We start from the raw sequence: 22,005 nt of genomic DNA, 5'->3' as shown, positions 1-22,005 counted from the left end.
GTTTGACGTTTACTGGATTTAGGTACAATTTGGACACATGTTATGATGTGAAGGGAAAATTGATTCTAGTTACGACTTGCCATCAAAATTGAAGTCTCGCAAAATATTGCCCTGACAGACGTGACGATGCGATACCCAACCACCGCACGTTCATACAGGTCTACAGGCTTGGCAACAGAACCATTAGGAAATATTTAAGCGAATGAAAATGTCATCTTTCAAAGGATTCAGAACGATACATCAAATACTGTATGACACCTTTTATCGCAGTCATAGGGATTCCGATATCATTTAAACCCAAGAATAAACTTCTGAACTTCATGAAAAACGACACGGCATTAACTGGTGATATGTCGTCTTCACACGTCTTAACGTGAAGACACCGCCTGATGTAATTTCAAAAATATAAACCCCGATATAATCAAGATGAATGTTCTCGCCACTCCGATTTACTATAAACTAGTTTTCTTTATGTAGATTCCGTCAGTATCCTTTCAAATCTCTTACAGCAGAATTGCCAGTTTTCCTGAAAATCGTTTTCTTCTTTGAATAGGATATGGAATTGGAATTGAATCTGGAACGTTAACTATCTTTTTTCACGACCAAAGTAACAGTAATACAGTACAACCAGAAATTATTGAGAATTTAAAGATTGTAAATTTTTATTGTTTTCACTCATTACACACGTATTAAATGTGAATATTAGCAGAACATAACTCCAGATTCAAAGACAGGAGAACAGTTAGTATTTTGTCAAGTCACCATGGGCAGCAATGAAGGCTTCAATGCGGCGGGGCATACTACTGATCAAAGAAGTTAGAAAGTCGTGGTCCATGCTGTCCCAATATTGGACCACCTCTTCTTACATTTCAGCAATATTTGTCAGATTTTTCTTATTGACACTTTCCTTCATAAGTCCCCAAACATTTTCTATTGGATTTAGTTCAGGGCTATAGCTTGGCCAATCTAATAAATTTTGGGTCCGAAACCAGGCCTGTGAATGCTTTGAACGATGTTTTGGGTCGTTGTCCCGCTGGAAAATCCAAACATTTCCATAGAACATGTGAGCAGATGGAAGTAAATGTCCCTCGAGAATATCTGTGTACCGCTCACTGTTCATATTCCCTTCAAATACACAGAGGGGCGTTGCCCCTAACACAGATATGCCACCCCACACGTTAAATTTCGGACTGTACTTTGGGCGCTGATACAAAGGTTTTTCAGTTTGTTTGGTCCAGAATTTCAGTGTATTAGGAAACAGCCACACAGAACTTTCATCTGAGAAAATCACATTATCCCAGTTAAAATTTCTATGCTGAAACCACCAGTTCAACCTTCGCTCCTTTTGTTCAGGTTTCATGATCGGTGATGGAATTCCTCGACTTTTCTGCCAACCCATTGCATGCAGCTCAGTTCTAATTGTCTCCTTACAGACAGCCACAGTTCCTCTATCAATCATATCGAGCCTTAAGTTTTCTAAACTCCTTCGTTTGTTTTTAGAAACAAGAATACCAAGCCGCCTCCTGTGACTTTTCTCGGCCTACCTGCGCCTCCCTGGTGCTCAATGCCATATCCATTTGCAATATTTTTCAAAACACGATAAACAGTGGACAAAGGAATGCCTGTTCTACTTGAAATCACTTTAGCTGATCTGATGTCCTTGTTATAATACTCTAAAATCAACTTTCCCTTCTCTAAATCATTCATACTGAGGATCACTGAAAATGTCGTCTGCTAGCAAGTAAACAAAGGGGGATAACTCTTCCCATTTTTTGAGTCCCCCACGACCCGCAAAGGTCCGGGTTAGAATGAATCTTCAGCAACCCATGCTTGTCGTAAGAGGCGACTAACGGGATCGGGTGGTCAGGCTCGCTGGCTTGGTTGACACATGTCATCGGCTCCCAATTGCGTAGATCGATGCTCATGCCGTTAATCACTGGATTGTCTGGTCCAGACTCAATTATTTACAGACTGCTGCCAAATAGCTGGAATATTGCTGAGTGCGGCGTAAAACTAAACTCACTCCCTCACTGGAGTCCACCACCATGATTTCTTAAAGGGGAGGGGGGATGGGGGGTAAAATATACTCGTTCAGTTATTAGTATGACGTTAAGTGATCCCATATTTTCTAAAAACAGCGCATGATGGATTCAATCGAAATTAATATTAATCAAACACCCAAAGTATGACAGATGTGACTGAGCTATATATGACGTGTTTATATCCATTTAAGAGTGAGTGAGTGAGTTTGGTTTAACGCCGCTTTTAGCAATATTCCGGCAATATTACGGCGGGAGACACCAGGAATGGGCTTCACACATTGTACACATGTGGGGAATCGAACCCGGGTCTTCGGCGTGACAAGCAAACGCTTTAAGCACTAGGCTACCCCAACACCCCCGTCCATATAAGATAATAAGACGTTGTATTAGTGTCAAATAGCAATTAAATAGCAAAATCAGATAAATCAATGATAAATCAGAAAAATTCTCTGTGTGTATCGTATTGTTCTTAAAACCCCTGACTTTTGTTGACAAGTTCAGTCCATCCCAGGTCGCCAATATGTGAGGTAATAATCACCCGGAAACGAGACTCGCATTGTGAGTAATTGTAACCCGATGTCTGGCCTCATTAATATTGACTGATTTCAGTGTCCCACAAACCAACTCGTTTTTAGGAGATGTAAGCCTGATCTGGAGGCATTCAGCAACAGATGTTTATGTCACGAACAAACCCATAACGAGACTGCGATGTTGTGGTAATCTCGACCAGAGTTTATTCGTTCTTCGGGAGGTTAATCCCTACTTGGGTACAATGTGTTAAGCTCAGTATCTGGTGTCCTGTGATATGGCTGCGCCAGTTAAGGTAGGAAAGGCTGCCATAACCAGGGGAGACAACCCACGGGTCGTACATTACTAAATACCACAAATTACTGGCGCTGACGGATCAGAATACACCGAGAGCTTTAAGGGCCAGTACTTTTTTAAGAAACTGTAGACTCGGTGGAAAAAACTACATAGGCCCAAACATTTTAGCTGAAGAGACATATTCTTGCAATATACATTACAAAATTCACGAATTACATCACGAAATGGCCTAACGAAATCTGAAGACGAACAGACAATTCGGTTAACGGAAACTATACTCTCCCAAAAAAGAAACGCATCATTAAAATAGCAATTTCATGTAGCAATGAATGAAAACGTGATTCATTTAACAAAAGATTTTGCTCTGTTTATGAGTCCTATGGTGTTTATGTTTGAAACATCACAACAAAACGCACCATCCGTAAAATACCCGTATTTAACAGCATGATTTTCAATTTCGGCGTGTAGTGTCACAGAATACACAATTCACATGCAATGCACGTGAAAGTTGGGGATCAGATAGTCTCAATGATGGGTATAAAAGGTTGATGGCTGTCTGTCGATTATTCACTGTATTTGGAATATTGTTGACGAACGCAAAATGCCACGTCTAAGTGAAGCCAACCGTCATATCGCCATTGGTTTGTTTGAAGCTGGCCAGTCTCAACGTGCAGTTGCCCGACGCATGAATGTTCACCAAAGCACCATTTCACGGCTCTGGGAGAGATATCGCCGGCAGAATGCGGTAGCAGATGCCCCTCGTAGTGGGCGACCTCGAGCGACCACTGCGGCGCAGGATCGCTACATCCGGGTACATCACCTGCGTCATCGAACAGCTACGGCGACCAGTACCGCTCGACAAATACCCGGATTGCACAGACTGTCAGGAACAGGAGGTTGGTTTACGTGCCAGAAGACCTTATTTTGGCCCTGTGCTTCGACAACAACATCGTCGACATCGAGTTCAATGGTGCACCAACGTTCAGGCCTGGAACCTACCGAATTGGCGTAGAATCTGGTTCAGCGATGAATCACGATTTCTATTGGAACGACGAGATGGAAGAATGCGGGTGTACAGACGTCGACGTGAACGTTTCGCCGACGCTTGCGTTCCCCAGGTGGACAGATTCGGCCGGGGCAGTGTTATGATGTGGGGAACGATCACCTGCCGTAGGAGAAGTGATTTGGTGATGATCCAGGGCAACCTGACAGCTCAACGGTACTGTGACGAAATCCTACGCCCACACCTCCTTCCAATCATTGATCGCCAGAGGGAGTTGTTTCAACAGGACAATGCAAGGCCCCACACAGCACGTCACACTAGAGACTTCCTCCAGAACCACAACATCAATGTGCTCCCCTGGCCCTCAAGATCACCGGACTTAAACCCGATCGAACATCTGTGGGATGCCCTGGACAGACGGGAGCGACGCCGTAACCCTAAGCCCCAGACACTTCAGCAACTCGCACAGGCACTACAGGCAGAGTGGGGTGCGATTGGGCAATACGAGATTCTGAGACTTATTCGTTCGATGCCGAGGCGATGCCGTGCAGTTCTGGATGCCCACGGTGGTCACACGAGGTATTGACTTCAGCGCCACCACACGTCTCCTTGTGACACTCAAACTGTCTTTCCTCGAGTTGGTGCCAAAGACGGATAAGTCTGCATTCCCAGTGTTCAATTTCGCTATATTTCATTGACTCATAAAGCCTACAAGATGTTTCAAAATAAACATAAAAATACAGTTGAAATCCCTATATGCGTTTCTTTTTTGGGAGAGTATATATCTGTAAGCTCTATTGCAATGCATAGCAATAATGGTATTAACAACAAGTTAATGCGATACCTACTGCACTGCGTAGAGTGCACATAAACTGACTTCACAACTGCATTTTCTGCATCTATAAGTCTGTCAGTATGTGTGATTAAATAACAGAATGCTGATTAACGAGCGGGATAATATTTCTCAAAGCAGTTTCAGTGGTATCATTCGTTTACAAAGCTTACAGCTTAAATAATCTTTAAGCCGTAAGGGCCTGATGAAATTTAAAAACTGAGAATAAATCAGCCCGAGAACAAATCTAACGGCCTCGGGCCTTCGGGCCGATGTTTTTTGCAAACACTGGTCTGGAGAATGCTAACTGTAGGCAAAGCATATTCCCTCGTCAATGCTTCACAGGTTCGTTTACCACTATGTTCTTTGCCGTGTCACGATATGAAACCACCAAATCGTCTCTTCGAATTCCTTCTTTAGAGTTATGTCCCTTACGAGTGACAGAATCCTACCATAATGAATCTAATCCCGGTTCGCCCAATTGTGTTTCTAGTTTTATCAACATAGTAACCTTTAACATCGTTTTTATCAAAATAGTAAATGTCCAAGACAGACATCACTTCGAGTCTCACTCGAACGCATTAACACGTGACGCTACAGAAATATTGCTAAAAACGACAACAAACCAAATTTACTCACGACCTTTAAAATAACAGTAGAGTGAGTGAGTTTTAGCAATATTCCGGCAATATCACGGCGGGGACACCAGAAATGGGCTCCACACATTGTACCCGGGTCTTCAGCGTGACGAGCGAACGCTTTAACCACAAGGCTACCCCACCACCCCCACTCTGACTAGGCTGTCGATATACGTAATAGTTCTCCCATATGTTAGAACAGAAAAGTAAAGTTCTAATCATTAACCACTAGGCTAACCCTCAGGCCCAAAATAATAGTAGAAAGGAGCCGATTGTTACAACATATATGTAGTGAGGCCATATGCCAACCAATTAGCATTGGATAAGCATCAATCAGTTGCTTCATAAATAGCCGACAAACATCCTAATCATGTATAGATTCTTTCACACTGTACCTATTCATAAACAACATCTGACAGGCTTTTCTGTCCCAGTCATAACCTCTTCTGACTGACTGTAAACCTGCGCCAGGAGCGGTCATTATTTTATGATATATAACGAGAGGCTGCCGCACAGGTTGACCATACGGACGCCAAAGCCAGACTGATGGAATGGATACCTCTGTGCAGACCAACTGGTCAGATCAAATGTGGTCATATATGTTCGCGTATAACCACATGGGACTTAGTCGAGATCGCTGATCTTTGGGGTCGAAGTTAGACTTGCATCTAGTCTCCGAAATGAACATTTTTTACAGAAAAAGGTTCTTAAATAATATGTATGAAATATATTAAACGAGAGCCCAATGACGTTCTTCATTTTTCTTGAAACTGCAGTAATCAAGACTGAATACGTTCTAAACTTGTGCTGCATTGGGTGTAAGGGCTTCAAACACAGAATAATCTGTATATGTTTTGTTAATAAACCGCTACGTTTTACGTATCCCGGATGGGTCTCAACCCAACAAAACTACTAGAATCTGTACTTAATCCCAAATAGAACATGTGTTACAGTTGACCACTTTCTAAATGGGATTGTGCATTCATACAGTTTACTTAACGAGTGTGAATTATTCTTTCATGGTCCGAATAGAAACAGGCCATCAGTTGTCTCCCTAGAATGGTGAGTTTTGGACATTAAGTTTGGATAAACGTTAAGTGGGTATATACGGGTGGTATGATGAGTTATTTTCAAACAGTATAAACATACAAGACAGGGAAGGAGAGAGACATTTTGAGATGCAATTCGCTACCCTGTTGTTTGTTTAAAATAATATTTAAAAAATAAAAGTTGCTCTCAACAATGACGAATTGAAAAGGGAATTAATACATAAATACCTAAACATCAATTCGTTGTTGATAATAAAACTGATGTTTGGTGTTTTGAAGGTTGGGATGTGTGTTTTAAACATATTGCTCAGGAATATGACCAAGAACAGTTTCCTGTTTTGTTGAAAAAATACGAATACGTGTAGTGTTTCGTGAAAATATTTTTGTTGATTGTGAAAATAAATAAATTCTTTGATTGTGCTCCATATATAAATAGTTTGCTGGATACAGCTGGAACAATATAGATCGTTCTGAAAAACATCCTTCAACATCCCACAATACAAACTAAACGGATGCTCCCTAATCATTTTCTATATTCTTCAAACGTCGCACACGTTGACATACAGAACTTTACCTATTGAATTTCAATTGAATTCCAACCCCACAAACACACAACCAGTGACAGTTGAATTACTCAAACCAAGAGTCTTATGATCGCTTATCCTCTTGATTTTTCGTCCTAAAGTGCGTTGATACATCTACGATCGAAGGTTCAAGCCGACATATGATCTTTGTTCAACACAATCCCTCTATGTTCACGCCCTCGTGTTGCCAACGTGTGGCGCACCGTCATGCACGGCACTCGCGCCGTGATATAAAAGACGGCATGGATATAAGTGGACGTCATCAATATCGATTACAGAGTAGAAGTAAATATTGTTGGGGCGATTTATTTATGACTTTTAAGTAAAACGGCTGGTCTGTTGTGGGAAATTGCCTTCCTATAGTAAACACTTGTCGAGACACGAGAGTATTTGATCTCTGATAATGGCCTTTGCGTACACTGTGCTCGGGGCTTGGCCCAAGGGTTACGTTCGTTCATACCTGCTGAATCTGCCGTGGTATCGTACGTAGGCCGTCCGTTTGTATTTATTGTTGATAATTGTTCAATGCTAATGGATTTTTTTCATAAACGATACTTAACTCGACGAAATGCTGCACCATCTGATAAAGTGACAGATCAATAATCTTTTCAGACATTTTCTGTGATGTTTTTTTCATGTGAAAATTGAAAGAATTGTTTATGTATGTTTTAAACCCTTTTCAGTCGAAATGTATCCCTTAATAAATGCATCAGGAAATCAACCAATAGGGAGAGTGTGATAACACGCTGTTACTGGTTAATCAGACTGGATGTAATATGGAGTTTGTATTTATAATATAGTGAGTTGGTGAGTTTAATTTTACGCCGCTTTTAGCAATATTATAAAAAAAACACCAGAACACATTGTATCCATACAGTGTTTGCCCTTAACCCTGAAAAGCTGCAGACCCTACGGACCCAGAGCCATAAAAAGTTGTGGGTCCTGATCAGAATGTGTAGGCTCTATATTTTAATATGGAAATAATACTCTTAGTTATTGGTGATGAAAAAGATGTCGGCCATCAGGACCTGCAGAAAACAAAAGCTGTGGGTCCGAGTGGTTTTCAGTCGGCTTCGGGCCAAAGGACCGAGGTTAATTTCGAACGCTGTATCCATACGAGATTCGAACCCGTGTGTTTTACTGGAAGCTTCCGCCCCGAAGCTGTCCCATCACACTGCAATCATGGATACAACATGGTTGACCTAACGTTGACTTTGAACTATCAGTAACTGATAATGTGGGCGTTAACTGCCTTAACTGTTTGTGTAGCTGAAAACGGTTTATCCGAACTGACGATAGTCTTTAACATTTGTGTGAGGTGCGGTTGCCTAGTCATTGGCGGATTCAGATGGCGGATTTAGAGGGGGGTTCAGGGGATCGAAACACACACACACACACACACACACACACATTCCCTTTTGAAAATGACTTAAGTCCACATTGACCCGTTTGAAAATTCCTGGATCCGCCTTTCTAGTGTTTGAAGTGTTAGCTCGTCATGGTGAAGGCCGAGTTGTGAAGTGAAGCACGCTGATTCCCCACATGGGTACAATGTGTGACGCCCATTTCTGGCGTCCCCCGCCCTGGTTTTGCTGGATTATTGCTAAAAGCTTAAAACTTACTCACTCACTCCTTCGTTTAGACTGTTGCAGCAGCTGCTGACGGTCACTTGGCGTTTGTTTTCAAGCTACTGCTATGTTTGATAGCCGTGGCGACGAGTCGATGTTGACGTTAAACTAGTGCCGTAGCTGATAACGGTGGCGTTGATTATTTCCGAAGATAGCATTGATATTGAAAAGTGATTTTCATTACACAATATCTGATAAAACATGGTAGTGGCTTCTAAAAAAAGAGTTCGTATAGTATCTTTCCACGGTACTTACCTCCCCTTGTGTGTGGTAATTTGCAACCAACAAGTATGGCATTGTGAACAGCGTGGCGTACATTATTCCGGCCGTCGGGGACAAGACAATTACCGCCACTTTGTGCCTCACTAGTGCCAGTATCACCATTCCCACAGTATAGGTCAACTGGCCGCATACGTACACTCTTTTGGCTTCTGAAATGGAAATACAATTCTGATATGTAATGGTCCAGTGTACGATTTATAAGAATTTTAAGCAGTAAATCCATTTCCAAAATCACAGGAAATCTATGTTAAAAGTCCATTGTGCGATTTTGCCTTTATCATAAATCATTATCAAATGATGATATCCAACGTTGACGTCAGCGCCTGTCCCAAACACATGCAAAGGAAAAGTAAGTAACCTACACACCCAAAACGACACGGTTCATTGGTTTGTCCTTTAACGCCGCACTCAGCAATATCCCAGCTATATGGCTGTCTGTATATACTCGAGTCTGGAGCAGACAATCCAATGATCAACAGCACAAGCATCGATCTACGCAATTGGGACACGATGACATGTGTCAACAAAGTGAGCGATCCTGACCACCCGATCCCGTCTTACGACAAGCATAGTGTACTGAAGACCAATTCTTATCCGGATCGTCACGGGTCCAAAACGCACGGGGACATGTGGTAAAAGACAAAATAGGGAACTGAATCGGATTTTCGTTTTGGAATTTGGAAACGTATTCCACAAGTCAACCATATAACTTTTGAACTTGGCTTACAAAGTTTTGATTGATGTAACCTTATGAGGCAACATTTAGCAAGAGTCCCATGACGCTCTTTGAAACACTGGCTGGAAGAGTATGTTCGACTGCACCACAGAAGTAGTGAAACGTAGACCCCGAGGGAGCTACGGTAGCACGTCATAAGGAGAAAACTTACTCTTGAAATGTTGATCCTTCGTGTAACCGTATTTGTCTTGCGTGGGAGTAAGAATATCTATGAATACATTTGCAGTCAGAATATATAATAACGAACTAAGGCACCTTCCAAGTTTGTGCTTCATATGAGAAAGTTGATGTTAACTGTAATAACAGTGTGATGACTTAGCCCAGTGGTTAAATATTGGCCCGAGGATTCGGATTCGATTCCCCACAGTGTGTGAAGCTCATGGTGTCTTTGATTTTGTTAAAAACTACGTAAACTCACTCACTCACTCACAGACCCACCCACCCACCCACCAACCCACTCACTCACTCACTCACTCACTAACTCAATGTGCATGCTTTGGATTCGCCATACACACATAAATGTATGTTTTAATCATTTCATGCATAACGTCGCCACAAATTGTCGGCCGTTTCTGTCAATCAATTGTCAATCAATGAGTGTGGATATAGTTTGTTAAGATTAGTGAATAAATTTGGTTTAACGCTTTCTAACTGTTCTGAATGTACTTAATCAAAAATGGCACCTCGGCACCATGTCAGCAGTACCTTCGCTATATGGGTGTTGGTTGGGTAACTTGAGGTTGAGCTGATGTTAATATGATACGTTTGTCTGGAATAGCCCCCAAAAGCGAAACTCTAGGGTTTTGTCATGAATTGCCATTTCAGTTACGATGTACTGCCGTTAAATATTGCATCCTTAACTCTCCATTCGGTTTTAATATAAGGACTTACGTCAGTGTTACAAGTATCCATACAAAGACTGCAGTGATAGAAAAACGATGCGTTCATACCTAACAGTGATTAAATATAAACATTAATTGTCTTCACGCAGCGTCCCGAAATACAGAACTATCCCCATTTATTTATACAACGCTCAGGATTAAGCCGATATACTAGCTTTTGTAGCATAGCCAGAACCAGATACATTCCCCATTCAATCACAGTGACAGAGAAGTGGCTTAACTCCCGAGTCGAGCTCACTGCTCAAAACATGACATTAGCTAAAGAGGATTGCTCGATGGATCGCCTATATGCGTCCGGCAGGATTTATTGCTTGTTTCTACGTCAACTGTAACGCTGTTGCTCATCCAGCTGAGAGAAGTCTTTGAATTGCGAAATGGGACTTGATACTCGATGTGATACAATTGCAGTGACAAGATTCAGTTCTAGTCGACAGATTTGACCGAATTCTGTTCAGTTACGCTCTCCCTTTGATCCTGCGGGGCTCATCTTGTCGCAGACTAAAGGGAGCCTTATTGGCAGCGAGGAACCATTGCCGCGTGTACTCTATGGGTTACTGGTTAATCAGACCGGATATAACATATAACAAGTATTTACAATATAGTGAGTGAGTTTAGTTTTACGCCACATTTAGCAATATTCCAGCAGTATGACGGCTGGCGACACCAGGAATCGGCTTCACACATTGTACCCATGCGGAGAATCGAACCCGGGTCTTCGGCCCGACGAACGAACGCTTTAACCTCAAGGCTACCCAACCGCTCCTATTTACAATATAGACTGGATTGAGACATGTAGGTGATATAATGTGGACATATATTCATATTCAAGGGCAGGTGTGGAATGTTAAAGTGAGTGAGTTTTTACGCCGCTTTAAGCTATTATTTCTTTTACTAATACTATTATTATCAATAACAGCGGACACTTAAATAAGCTTCGCACAATGCTTTAACCACTGGGCTACCCTATTGCGTTCATTTTAAGTGCAGGGCAAGACGGTATGTATGTGTAACGGACGCTATTATTATATAAATAGAGAAACATACAGCTGTAACGGGACACACTAAATACATTTGATTTTGAGAATTGCGTTTTAAAATATCGCAATTCTCGATTCTTGATTTGCCATCACCATTGGAATCAGGGATTCGAAAGGCCAAAACATCGTGACAGGATTTGTCTGCTCAACGAATCGATGGAATAATTCTTACACCTACTGGAAGGGGAGTTAATTAATTAATGTTGGCGCATGTGGAATATGTTAGGCATCAATGGGACTTTCAAGGATAATCAATACATCTGTGCATATCAGTGCAAATAGTGTCAGTACGAAGTGACTAGGGATTAAATATATTACTCACTAAATGTGCGAACGAGTTTTTCGATACAGAGTGAGTAGACAGCACAGGAAAAGGAGTACAGGGACATCCCAAAGGACCCGAGTCTTACTCCATCATCGTATCGGTTGTGAGCGTCGCTACCAGTCGGGGCCTGAGGATCGCCATTGTACACAACCTGCCCTACAAAATCTGTGAAATATAGTGAGTAACAGACGAGAGACGACCAACAGAAGAGATTCGTTAAACACAATATGAATAGCGACCTTGGCATTTTCACAATGGAACGTAAATATGTCCGCAGCGTAACGTCGGTGGATATCTCAATCGGGTGGTCTTTGTCGGCGGTGTTTGATGACGTGACGTTGCTTTCCGTCAGGGTGTGTCTGTCTGCTTCTGTGTGTTGTTCCATGTTGTTCCTTGACGTCAGGTCATCCTCTGAGTCTGCCGTGTAACCTTTGTGAAGGTCATGGTCAGATGGTAGCTTCTCTAACTTTGGTTTGCCCAGGGCGCCATAACTCTGGTCGTTTGAGAAACCAATTTCTTCTTCCTCATCATCGTCTTCCTCGTTTGTGAATTTACGATATTTCGATTTCCCGACTTTCTTCTTCTTCTTTTGGATTTTTTCTTTAGAAATGCCGAGATCTTTTAGTTGTGTTTCCTTGAAGCTGGTGATGGTTGATATGACGCAAATGATGAACACTATGAGGACTAGAAAAAACACAACACGTATATGGCCCCCAAAAGCTGTACCAAACTCTGTTGCGTTCCAGTCCACACCTCCCATAATGTAGCCGATGCTTCCACCAATCCCAGCCATGACTGTAAACATAGTCAACCCCGAAGAATGTTCCTCGGGTGACGTAACGTCCAGAAGGTAAGCTCTGCTCGGTGACTGACAAGCGTCACAGTTGAAGTCAAGCATTGCGACCCCAACTATAGTCAATATTATTCCTCGAAAATGGTCTTTAGATATAGCATAACTTTCAGGTTCAGTGGCACCGGTTACCATGTCTGTCCCTTCCGATATAGGTATTGGTGTTACGTCGGGTAATGAAACATTGTCCAAAATACTTCTCTTCGATGTCTCCTGAAAGGACTGATTATAAACATACTTGTATCTGTTATGTAAGGTCTCATTTCCTTTATCCCCCAATAAAATCCCTATGCTCTCACCGTTAGGGACCAGTAGAAGCCCCAGCACTATACCTGCTGATAATATAAGTATAAACGGGCGCCTTCGCCCCATCTTCATTGGACATCTGTCACTGAGGGAACCCAATACGGGGACAAGGAAAAAACCCAGCACTGGGCTAAGACACCAAACAAGAGTCATAAGGGCTACAGGGACCCCTAATTTCAATAAAATAGGGCTCACAAACGCTGTCTCTGCCGCATAGCACAGTTCGATGCCACATACGGCTGTGGATAGCCGAATGAGTTGCAACTTGGACTTCCGGCTGACTGTGTGGTCGCCATCTTGGTTTTCGATGTTCACCAGTCCTGCTAAACCAAGTCCTACATACTGAACGTATGGATGATCCTTGAAGGTTTTCAATGCGCGAATGATACCCACAGACATCGTAGACGAATTTCGATTATTGTCTGTGTATCTGAAATGAAAACAAAATTTTACTGTACATTATACTGTATAAAACCATCTTCGGTTGTACAAAGAGCATTGAAAGTGTTTGACTGACTATGTTATTTGAAAGTATAAAATGTCTGTTTGTTGTTTAACGCCGCACTCAGCTATATGCCAGCTGTATGGCGGCGTTCTGTAAATAATCGAGACAGAATCAGACAATACAGTGATCAACATAATTAACATCGATCTACGCAATTGGGGCCCGGTGGCATGTGCCAACCAAGTCAGTGAGCCTGACCACCCGATCCCGTTAGTCGCCTCTTACGACAAGCATGGGTTACTGAAGACCAATTTTAACCCGGATCTTCACGGGTCGATGAAGAGAGAGAGGATAACCATTTTCGTTTGTTCGATGTGAAACTTTTTGAAAAATGGACATGTAATGTTTATTCTGATCGCCGAAAAAAGCGTACTTTTCAGACTGTGTTTGTGTTTAATTAAAACGCTTTATTAGAAACGTGTTTATATATATTATATATATTGATAGATAGAGAGTTGGACAGATACATACACATATATATGCAGTAAGCTACGGTTCTATCGAACTGAAAAGGGCCTCTAATTTTATTTCGTTATATGGATTTCGACTACAATATACAGCACGTGGAATGGACCAGAACGACAGTTCGCTATATCGGCCAGTTGATTATAAGCATGTTCGTTATAAGTGAGTGAGTGAGTTAATATTTAACGTCACATCGGCAATATCTCAGCCATATCGTGACGAAAACAATTTAAACAATAAAAAGTGAAAACATTTGGAAGATTAAAACCTGTCGACAATGGACAGTAAAAATACTAGAGAATCACAGATATGAATATAAAACTAGCGAGCAAAGCTAAAACATTCCAATTAAAGAAGACAATACAGTATAAAACACGGGCTATATATCGCCAACAACTGATGGTAGATCACCATAGTAGGAACCATGGGGACTTCCATTACGTTTGCTACCTGCATGGACATGATCCCTTCAGTCGCTGGCGATTGTAGGAATATTTAGCCAACAGTTAAAATAACAAAAATACTACGCTTAAAATGTAAATCTATATTTTACTTTGAAAGTTTTGGGACTTACGTATCCTCTCAGGAGGACTGTTCGCTATAAACGTAGCTTAATGAATAAAGGCACTTTCAGACTTTCCAATTTAAATTTAAACGTTTTAAACAATTCATTAGAAATGTGCTTATGTTTAGTTATACACCAAGACAAAGGATGAATTCACCATGGCAATAATCGTCATGTTTACAGTGCTCTCTCTCATTATTTCCTTATCATCTACCGGCGACAGTAATGAATCATTATTCGATATCGAGCCACCATGATGAAACAATGGCGTCAACGACAACTCCGCCCACGATAAGATAACGGTTCAATGCATTAACATTTCGCTGATTAAGCAATAATAGTAGTACAACGTTCCGCTTCTGATACCTTTAAGCTGCAGCGTTAACCAAACCCTTTTTACGTCGTTAACGCGAATAGCTGCTGATAAAGCGGTCATCAAACGCGGTCTGTGTTTCTGTTTCATTTGACAGATGACTCCACGTCCTACAGAAACAACAATCTATCCTAATCTTGTTCCTGATGCCAGTCTACTGTTGATATGTCAACAACAGACTGGTGAATCAAATTTAGGAACATTAAAACAACTTGCGTTTCTAATGGAGGGTCGCGTTCTGCCAGATCCAGTTTACCAGAGTGACATCAACCCCATCTTGGTTTTTATTTGGCTGGTTAACACAAAATAATGTACGTATTTGTATATATATTTTTATCGTATTATCTATAGGAAATACGATCCTCGTAACGCTAAAAGATAGCTTTTAAAATCGTGTAGTGTGTGTTCCTGTGCATGGAGCCCAGGTCACCAATTAGCTGAAAACGCGCAACATTGGTCGCGGAGACACCTTGGATGTGTGACGTGTTTGGCAGCTTGACTCCTGAGAGTTTCTACTAATTCAGTCCTGCTCTACAACGAAGCAATGCTGACATATGTGGTTTCACAATAGGCAAGTGAGTTTGTTCAAACATTGCCTCCGTTAACCCAGCAGCAAATGGGTACCCGGAGGGATAAGTTTGTTCATGGTTGTTGACCTTCTGGCGCCTCACAGGCAGCTTAATTATAACCGGGATAATAACGTGTTAGCGCCTTGAGCATTCGCAAGCGCTTTATAAATATCAATTGTTAAAAATAAAATGGTTATTTTAGCAATACAAGTGTAACAGTAACTCTTTGTTGAGATGTATGACCAACTGTACTTTCTAATATCTTATTGGTTAATGTAACGGGAAATATCTCAAGACAATAACCTTAATCAGGAAGATGCCATTAAAGACTAAATGTGACATCAGCTTTCACACTAAAAATGTATCAGGACATGAGAATCATATTAGTGACAGCTTCAAGAATATGGTCTTAACGATTCACTCTAAGTTCCTTAACCGCCTTTCTCTATGTCTCGATACGAGTATCAAACCGGTACGTCATGTTTCGACACATGCATACATGAATATGGATGTCATTTAAATGCTGTTAACATCAAATGTTCTCCGCTTGTGCATGCAAGAGATATCATGGTTACTTGCCGTGGTCACATTTGTTTGTATGTGTTTGTGACTACTGCCACCTGTGGAACAAGATTTCACCATTTCGTGAACACCTTTTATCATCATTACTTATGGCAGAGACGGAATCGTATGACTGGCTCTGTTTTCAACAGAGATATCTTTGGATTAGGGAAACCTTTTGCTTCTTCTATATCGGATCAACTGTTTCTAATATACTAAAGGGGTGTCAGTTGTGCCGCATTCCGTGTCCTTTTCCGATGGAAATGCACCCTCACCATCCTTGAGTGTCGAGTTCGAGTATTGTATCTCGAGATCACTATCGGTATAATTGCGTCGCCCCACTTGAGACTGTTACAGCCCACCCTATTCCACATCTTCTCTCTTAAAGGAGCAGGATCACCGTGTTGGGGAACCCACAGCAAATGCTGTTTAAGAAATACAGATAATCATTATGTATTCTCTAATCAACCTAAGGCAAAATATTTTGGGGTATTTCTTAGAATATATTACTTTTTCAAAGAAACTGGCAGGTCTCTTTGATGTAAAAAGGTTCATTCCTGTCAGTGATTCTTGGGGATGGGTTTCAATGATAATATCACTTCCATCTTGTTTGGACATTTTGGCTTAAGTTAAATCTAACAATACTAACGCCAACCAAAGTGTTTCTGTCTGGACTGTCAAAGACGTCATCGATCACGATAGAGCACCTAATGCACTAGAAGACTCTGTAACTATCCAGAGGGCGCTTCAACGAGTCTGATACTCAACGCCCTTGTCCTCAAAGCATGCATATATCTCCTTCTTTCCACAGTTTTAATCACGCTTCCCGAACTCCACTTTATGGGAACATGCTTACACTCTCTTAACAGATTCGTGGCCGTCAGATAAACGGGATCTGAAGGTTTCAGTGAAACCAAGTACATATACTTGCGTTGATGCGTGTGAGATCCTCTAAGTAAGCGCTATCTATTCTCGTCACATTATTGTACGCCCATCCTTTGTTACATAATGACAAACTCAATAACGGCAGCATGTTTGTAATTGGCTTCAAGTCTTCCGTGCCGTGTAACTCTTATTGGAACGGGACAGTAATTGTAGAGCTGCCTCCTCTACAGTTGCTGCAGAAGGACCAAACACTTCAATTATCGACATTTCGAATCAATCAGTGGATTCCTTTTTCCCTGTGACATGGCAGTGCTGGCGTCATGGCGGAGAAAGGAGGAAATAAATATTAAAGGCTTACTTTGTACGACTTAATTAGAACACACTAGCTCTGATGTAAAGCAGTTATTCACAGGTTTATTTATTGCCGTCATCTGGAAATGAGGATCTTGAAGAGGTGTTATATTCGGGACATACTACCTTGGATTAAAAGATGGACACATTTTCATTGGAGATAATTAATATATTGCAAGAGAGTTACAGAGGGCATGGCAGCATGATTAATGAAAACGTGTTGAGATTGAAATGAAAGTGTGTTACAATTATCATACTTGCCTCATACGAAATATTTTACATTGGAATGGCTATAGTCAGTGTACCCATGGATGAGGCGAATCGAAAAGGTTCTTCCAGGTCATGAGCGAACGTTCAATCACTAAGTTATCCAACCGCCAAATCACCTCAGGTGCTTTTACGTGTACAAAGATACAAAGTTAATTCAAAACGCATTAGTGAAAATGATTTAAGCACTATTCCAAGCACCAGAAATGTGCTTAAAAGTTTACCCACACAAGGAATTCAACGCATGTCATCATCAGTACCAGTCACACTCGACGAGTATTATCTCACTGGTCAAACTCTCCTCCACGAATGAAGACGTTCGTGAGCAATATTCACGTAGCTTCGATGAACGGTCCACATCATTACTTTGTAAATTACGAATAGTAATTACCCTCCCTTTGACATCTGTGTGTTGGAGGATTCTGTGCGAAGTTAGAACAAGGACCAGTTTATTCATTCATTGCGCAGTCGTCCAAATGTCCAATATTACCGCATACACACTGGACAAAAACGTGGGTTTATGTTCCTGTAGGGGGATATTACTTGAACAGCGGCTTCCCCGAGCTGTAAACTTTCAATTTCTCTCGATTCCGTTTGATCCCTATGTTGGCCCTTCCTTGACAATGAGTACACTAGGGTCACTTTGCTAAAGGAAGACCGTATGACGGACGTCGCAATCAACATCTACGGAATCAAGAATAATCAATATCTTTAATGTCGTTACCTCCAGGCCACGCTTACCAATGAATGTAAATAAGTTCATCAAAGCGTTCGGTAATTGTAAATGTCATGTCTCATTACAACCCGTGAAGATCTGGGTTAGAATTTGTCTTCAGCAATCCATGCTTGTCCTAAGAGGCGACTAACGGGTGGTCAGGCTCGCTGACTTGGTTGAAACATGTCGTATCCCGATTGCGTAGATCAATGCTCATGATGTTGATCACTGGAATGTCTGTTCCAGAATCGATTATTTACAGACATAAAGCTGGAATATTGCTGAGCGCGGCGTTAAACAACAAATACACAAAACAAGGTTAGATCGTAACGTCATGTCGTGTAAGTTTCATACAGTGCATTTTATGTTAGCTGGAGGTCATATCACTTCGATTAAAAAGGAATGTCATATGAGGGCATTCCTCACTTCATATCACTGCATGTGAACTTAACGTCCTATAACGGCATGTGTGCTAAATGTGGGACGAGCATGCCACAGACGCTCACCATTCCGATGAACTCGACTTTGTGTGCTGGCGATTAGGTGCCTGACTCTGAGGGTGTGGGTTCGAATTCCGAATGAGATTCAACCCCCAAAAGTACTAGAATCTGCACTTTACTAAGAAAGTGTAATCCCAAATATAACATATGCAACATAATTCAAATTTGCTGAGTCTGCCAATTTGCCAAAAGCGGAGCATCATTTGTGTGACAAGATTTGCCTTGTATCCTTCCATTACACACAGTCATATATATCATGTTTTGAGACACGGTTTCACCATTACACTCAGTCATATATATCATGTTTAGAGACACAGTTTCACCATTACACTCAGTCATATATATCATGTTTAGAGACACGGTTTCACCATTACACTCAGTCATATATATCATGTTTAGAGACACGGTTTCACCATTACACTTAGTCATATATATCATGTTTAGAGACACGGTTTCACCATTACACTCAGTCATATATATCATGTTTAGAGACACGGTTTCACATTACACTCAGTCATATATATCTTGTTTAGAGACACGGTTTCACCATTACACTCAGTCATATATATCATGTTTAGAGACACGGTTTCACCAGTCTGATTCATTGACCAAAATAAAATGAATGTTATCATGTTTTGCGACTAGAAGCCGGACACACGAAGATACTCGCCCATCTGTTAACATTAGTGTCTTCGAGCTTGATATACCTTACCCAGTGGTTCAACAAGCCCATATATCTGATATTGAAACACGTAATGACAACCAGACAGTTTGTGCTGAGGGAGTGTTATCTTTCCACTGCTTTGTTGCACATGTTACCTAATTGACAGTGCGTCCAGATTTAGCTCGGCATGCTTGAAGCTAGTACTCCACGGTCATTGTGACAAGACAGTGCTTTATAGCTACACGAGACACTGCGTGGTATGGGTCTAAAGGTTGCATCAGTGAGTCGGCCCACGGATGTCGCTGTTGACTATGACACGACAATGAACGTGGGTTAGATGTGTCGATCTCTTTCCACTGAATTAATAGAGCGGTCGGTTATAATTTGTCTGTGGTAACTCGGGGCAACTTTAGTTGCTCTCGCATAGCAGACTCGTAACGCTTGCTTTGAGAGAGGGGTGACTCGAGGGACTGCCATTCTTTATGTGGAAAGGTGGCAAATAGCATCCCTCTCTCAGTGTTCTCTCTGTGTATGTGTGTGTGTGTGTGTGTGTGTGTGTGTGTGTGTGTTCGTCTTTCTGTGTATATCTATTTGTATGAGAGTCTCCACCGATCTCTCGACTCTGTATGTGTGTGGCTCTCTGTTTCTGTATATTTGTGTGGCTCTCTGTTTCTGTTAGTCTGTCTGGACCACATTATTTACTCTACTGCCTAGCCCTCTCTGCTAAAGCCCTTAATGAAGCAAGTCTAGATTTCCTCAGGTTCTGAATAATTTGTGGTCTGCCTTGGGCTCCTTTTCAATTTAAATGGGTTTGTTTGTTACTATCGAAATTCTGTCTATTCAGAGACTAAGCGTTAGTCTGTGTCTCTATATGTGTGCATCTTTGTGTATGTGAATTTATGTGTCTGTGTTTCTTTGTGTGTGATTGTGTATGTGTGTATATATGGCATATATATGTGACTGTATACGTTTGTGTATGTGTGATTGTGTGTGTGTGTGTGTGTGTGTCTTTCTGTGTATGTGGGTCTCTCTCTATTTGTAAATGTGTCTCTCCCTCCCTGTATGTGTGTGGCTCTCCGTCTGTGTATGTGTGTATCTGTGTGTGCATGCGACTGCATACGTCTGTGTTTGTGTGTGTGATTGTGTATGTGTGCGTCCGTATGTGTCTTTGTGTGTGGCTCTCAGTACCCACAGAATAGTTCTACATGCTTTGATTGTTTAAAATATAATTTGTTTAAGGTGAGGTGTGGTTGCAAATCCATTTCTTACCCCAGTCTTCACTGAACCAGATTAATTTTAACATTATTTTTTAATAATATTACCTAACTTTTCCAGAATGTTGTAGGAATGTGAGATGGTTAAACAGACAAATCAAAGTTAGCACAGTTCTTTCAATGTTCAATTAATGCTAAAAAACTCGTTACACTCTGTTTTGCACCTCAATCAATATGTACTGAATCAAAGACGTTTAAAAAATAACTCAATTTCAAGGAGCGGTGGTTGAGTGGCGATATGGGTAGCTGGTATCTTCTATAACGTTTCAAAAAGCGGCCGGGGCTGCTGTTTGTAACATCAACCCCTGCACAGTCTGGTCTAGACTCGATTATAGACAGACCGCTGTTACATAGCATAAATATTAATCAAATATGGCGTTAAACAAGGAACACACACACACACACACACACACACACACTGCTGACTTGATCCGCTTATGTAATGTCGCTGTATTCCTGTGTCTCATTCCATCTAACTCATTCAGATTCACTCCTGTTCCACATGACATTTAAAATATCCGCCGATAAACCATTTCCTTGCTGCCTTTCAACATTCACGACCCGTTCATGTTTGCTTAAAGATTTCAAATGCATGTTTTTCCTCTTTCCATAAGCTGGATTAGATCGCAGCGGGGAAATATAGCCAAACAACGAGACGTCGGCTTGTTCCGATGACAATAAAACAACCTAGAAAACAATTACCAATAGGGTAGCTCGATAACAATGTAATTGATGGGAATAGGACACCATCGATTGAATTCTACTATTTCGTGTTTTAGTGTTGCAGCGAGCGTCCCGGAAGTATTGCAATTCGTATTTGGCCGAAACGTTCCCACGAGGATGGGAGAGAAGCTGAGGAGGACTCGCATGACCCTTGTGAAGTGTCGTGTCATGCATACTTGTAAATATTTTAAACGTGAGAGGTGCTCGGTTAAAGTAATCGACAGAAATCTGGTATGACTGTACAAATAAGACGGCTTCCGTGAGTAATATAATATGTTTTGATTCCCGCAGGCTTACAAGGAACAGCGAGTTTGTTATAACACAGGGTGGAGCTGTATTTCGGTTACATCACGGCCTGTCAGATTGTGGGATGATGACCGAGTGAGCTAGTTTGGTTTTATGCCGCATTTTGCAGGGGACACCAGAAATGGGCTTCATACATTGTACCCAATTGACCTTGGGTCTTCGGCAGGTGTATGGCGTTATCGCCACCTTGCTGAAACCAGAACATTCCTCAAATGGTAAGGGGCGGTGGGGTAGCCTAGTGGT

At 41.5% G+C, this 22,005-nt stretch overlaps 1 protein-coding gene across 2 annotated transcripts in view; it reads right to left on the bottom strand.

Moving 5' to 3' along the window:
* Positions 1-22,005, bottom strand: part of LOC124260760 (proton-associated sugar transporter A-like) — a 50,927-nt gene that overhangs the window by 4,672 nt on the left and 24,250 nt on the right. For both annotated transcript variants that reach the window (XM_046695073.1, XM_046695074.1), the window contains exons 2-3: positions 11,881-13,469; positions 8,857-9,032 (exon numbers count right to left, since the gene is read on the bottom strand). In XM_046695073.1, coding sequence (XP_046551029.1) covers positions 8,857-9,032; positions 11,881-13,469 — 1,765 coding nt within the window. The remainder of the gene's footprint in view (positions 1-8,856; positions 9,033-11,880; positions 13,470-22,005) is intronic.

Source organism: Haliotis rubra, unplaced genomic scaffold (genome assembly GCF_003918875.1).
Source record: "Haliotis rubra isolate DU_JTF1 unplaced genomic scaffold, ASM391887v1 Scf773, whole genome shotgun sequence".
NCBI lineage: Eukaryota > Metazoa > Mollusca > Gastropoda > Lepetellida > Haliotidae > Haliotis > Haliotis rubra.
Note: the sequence above shows the minus strand (reverse complement) of the source record. Positions and strands in the feature narration are given on the sequence as shown.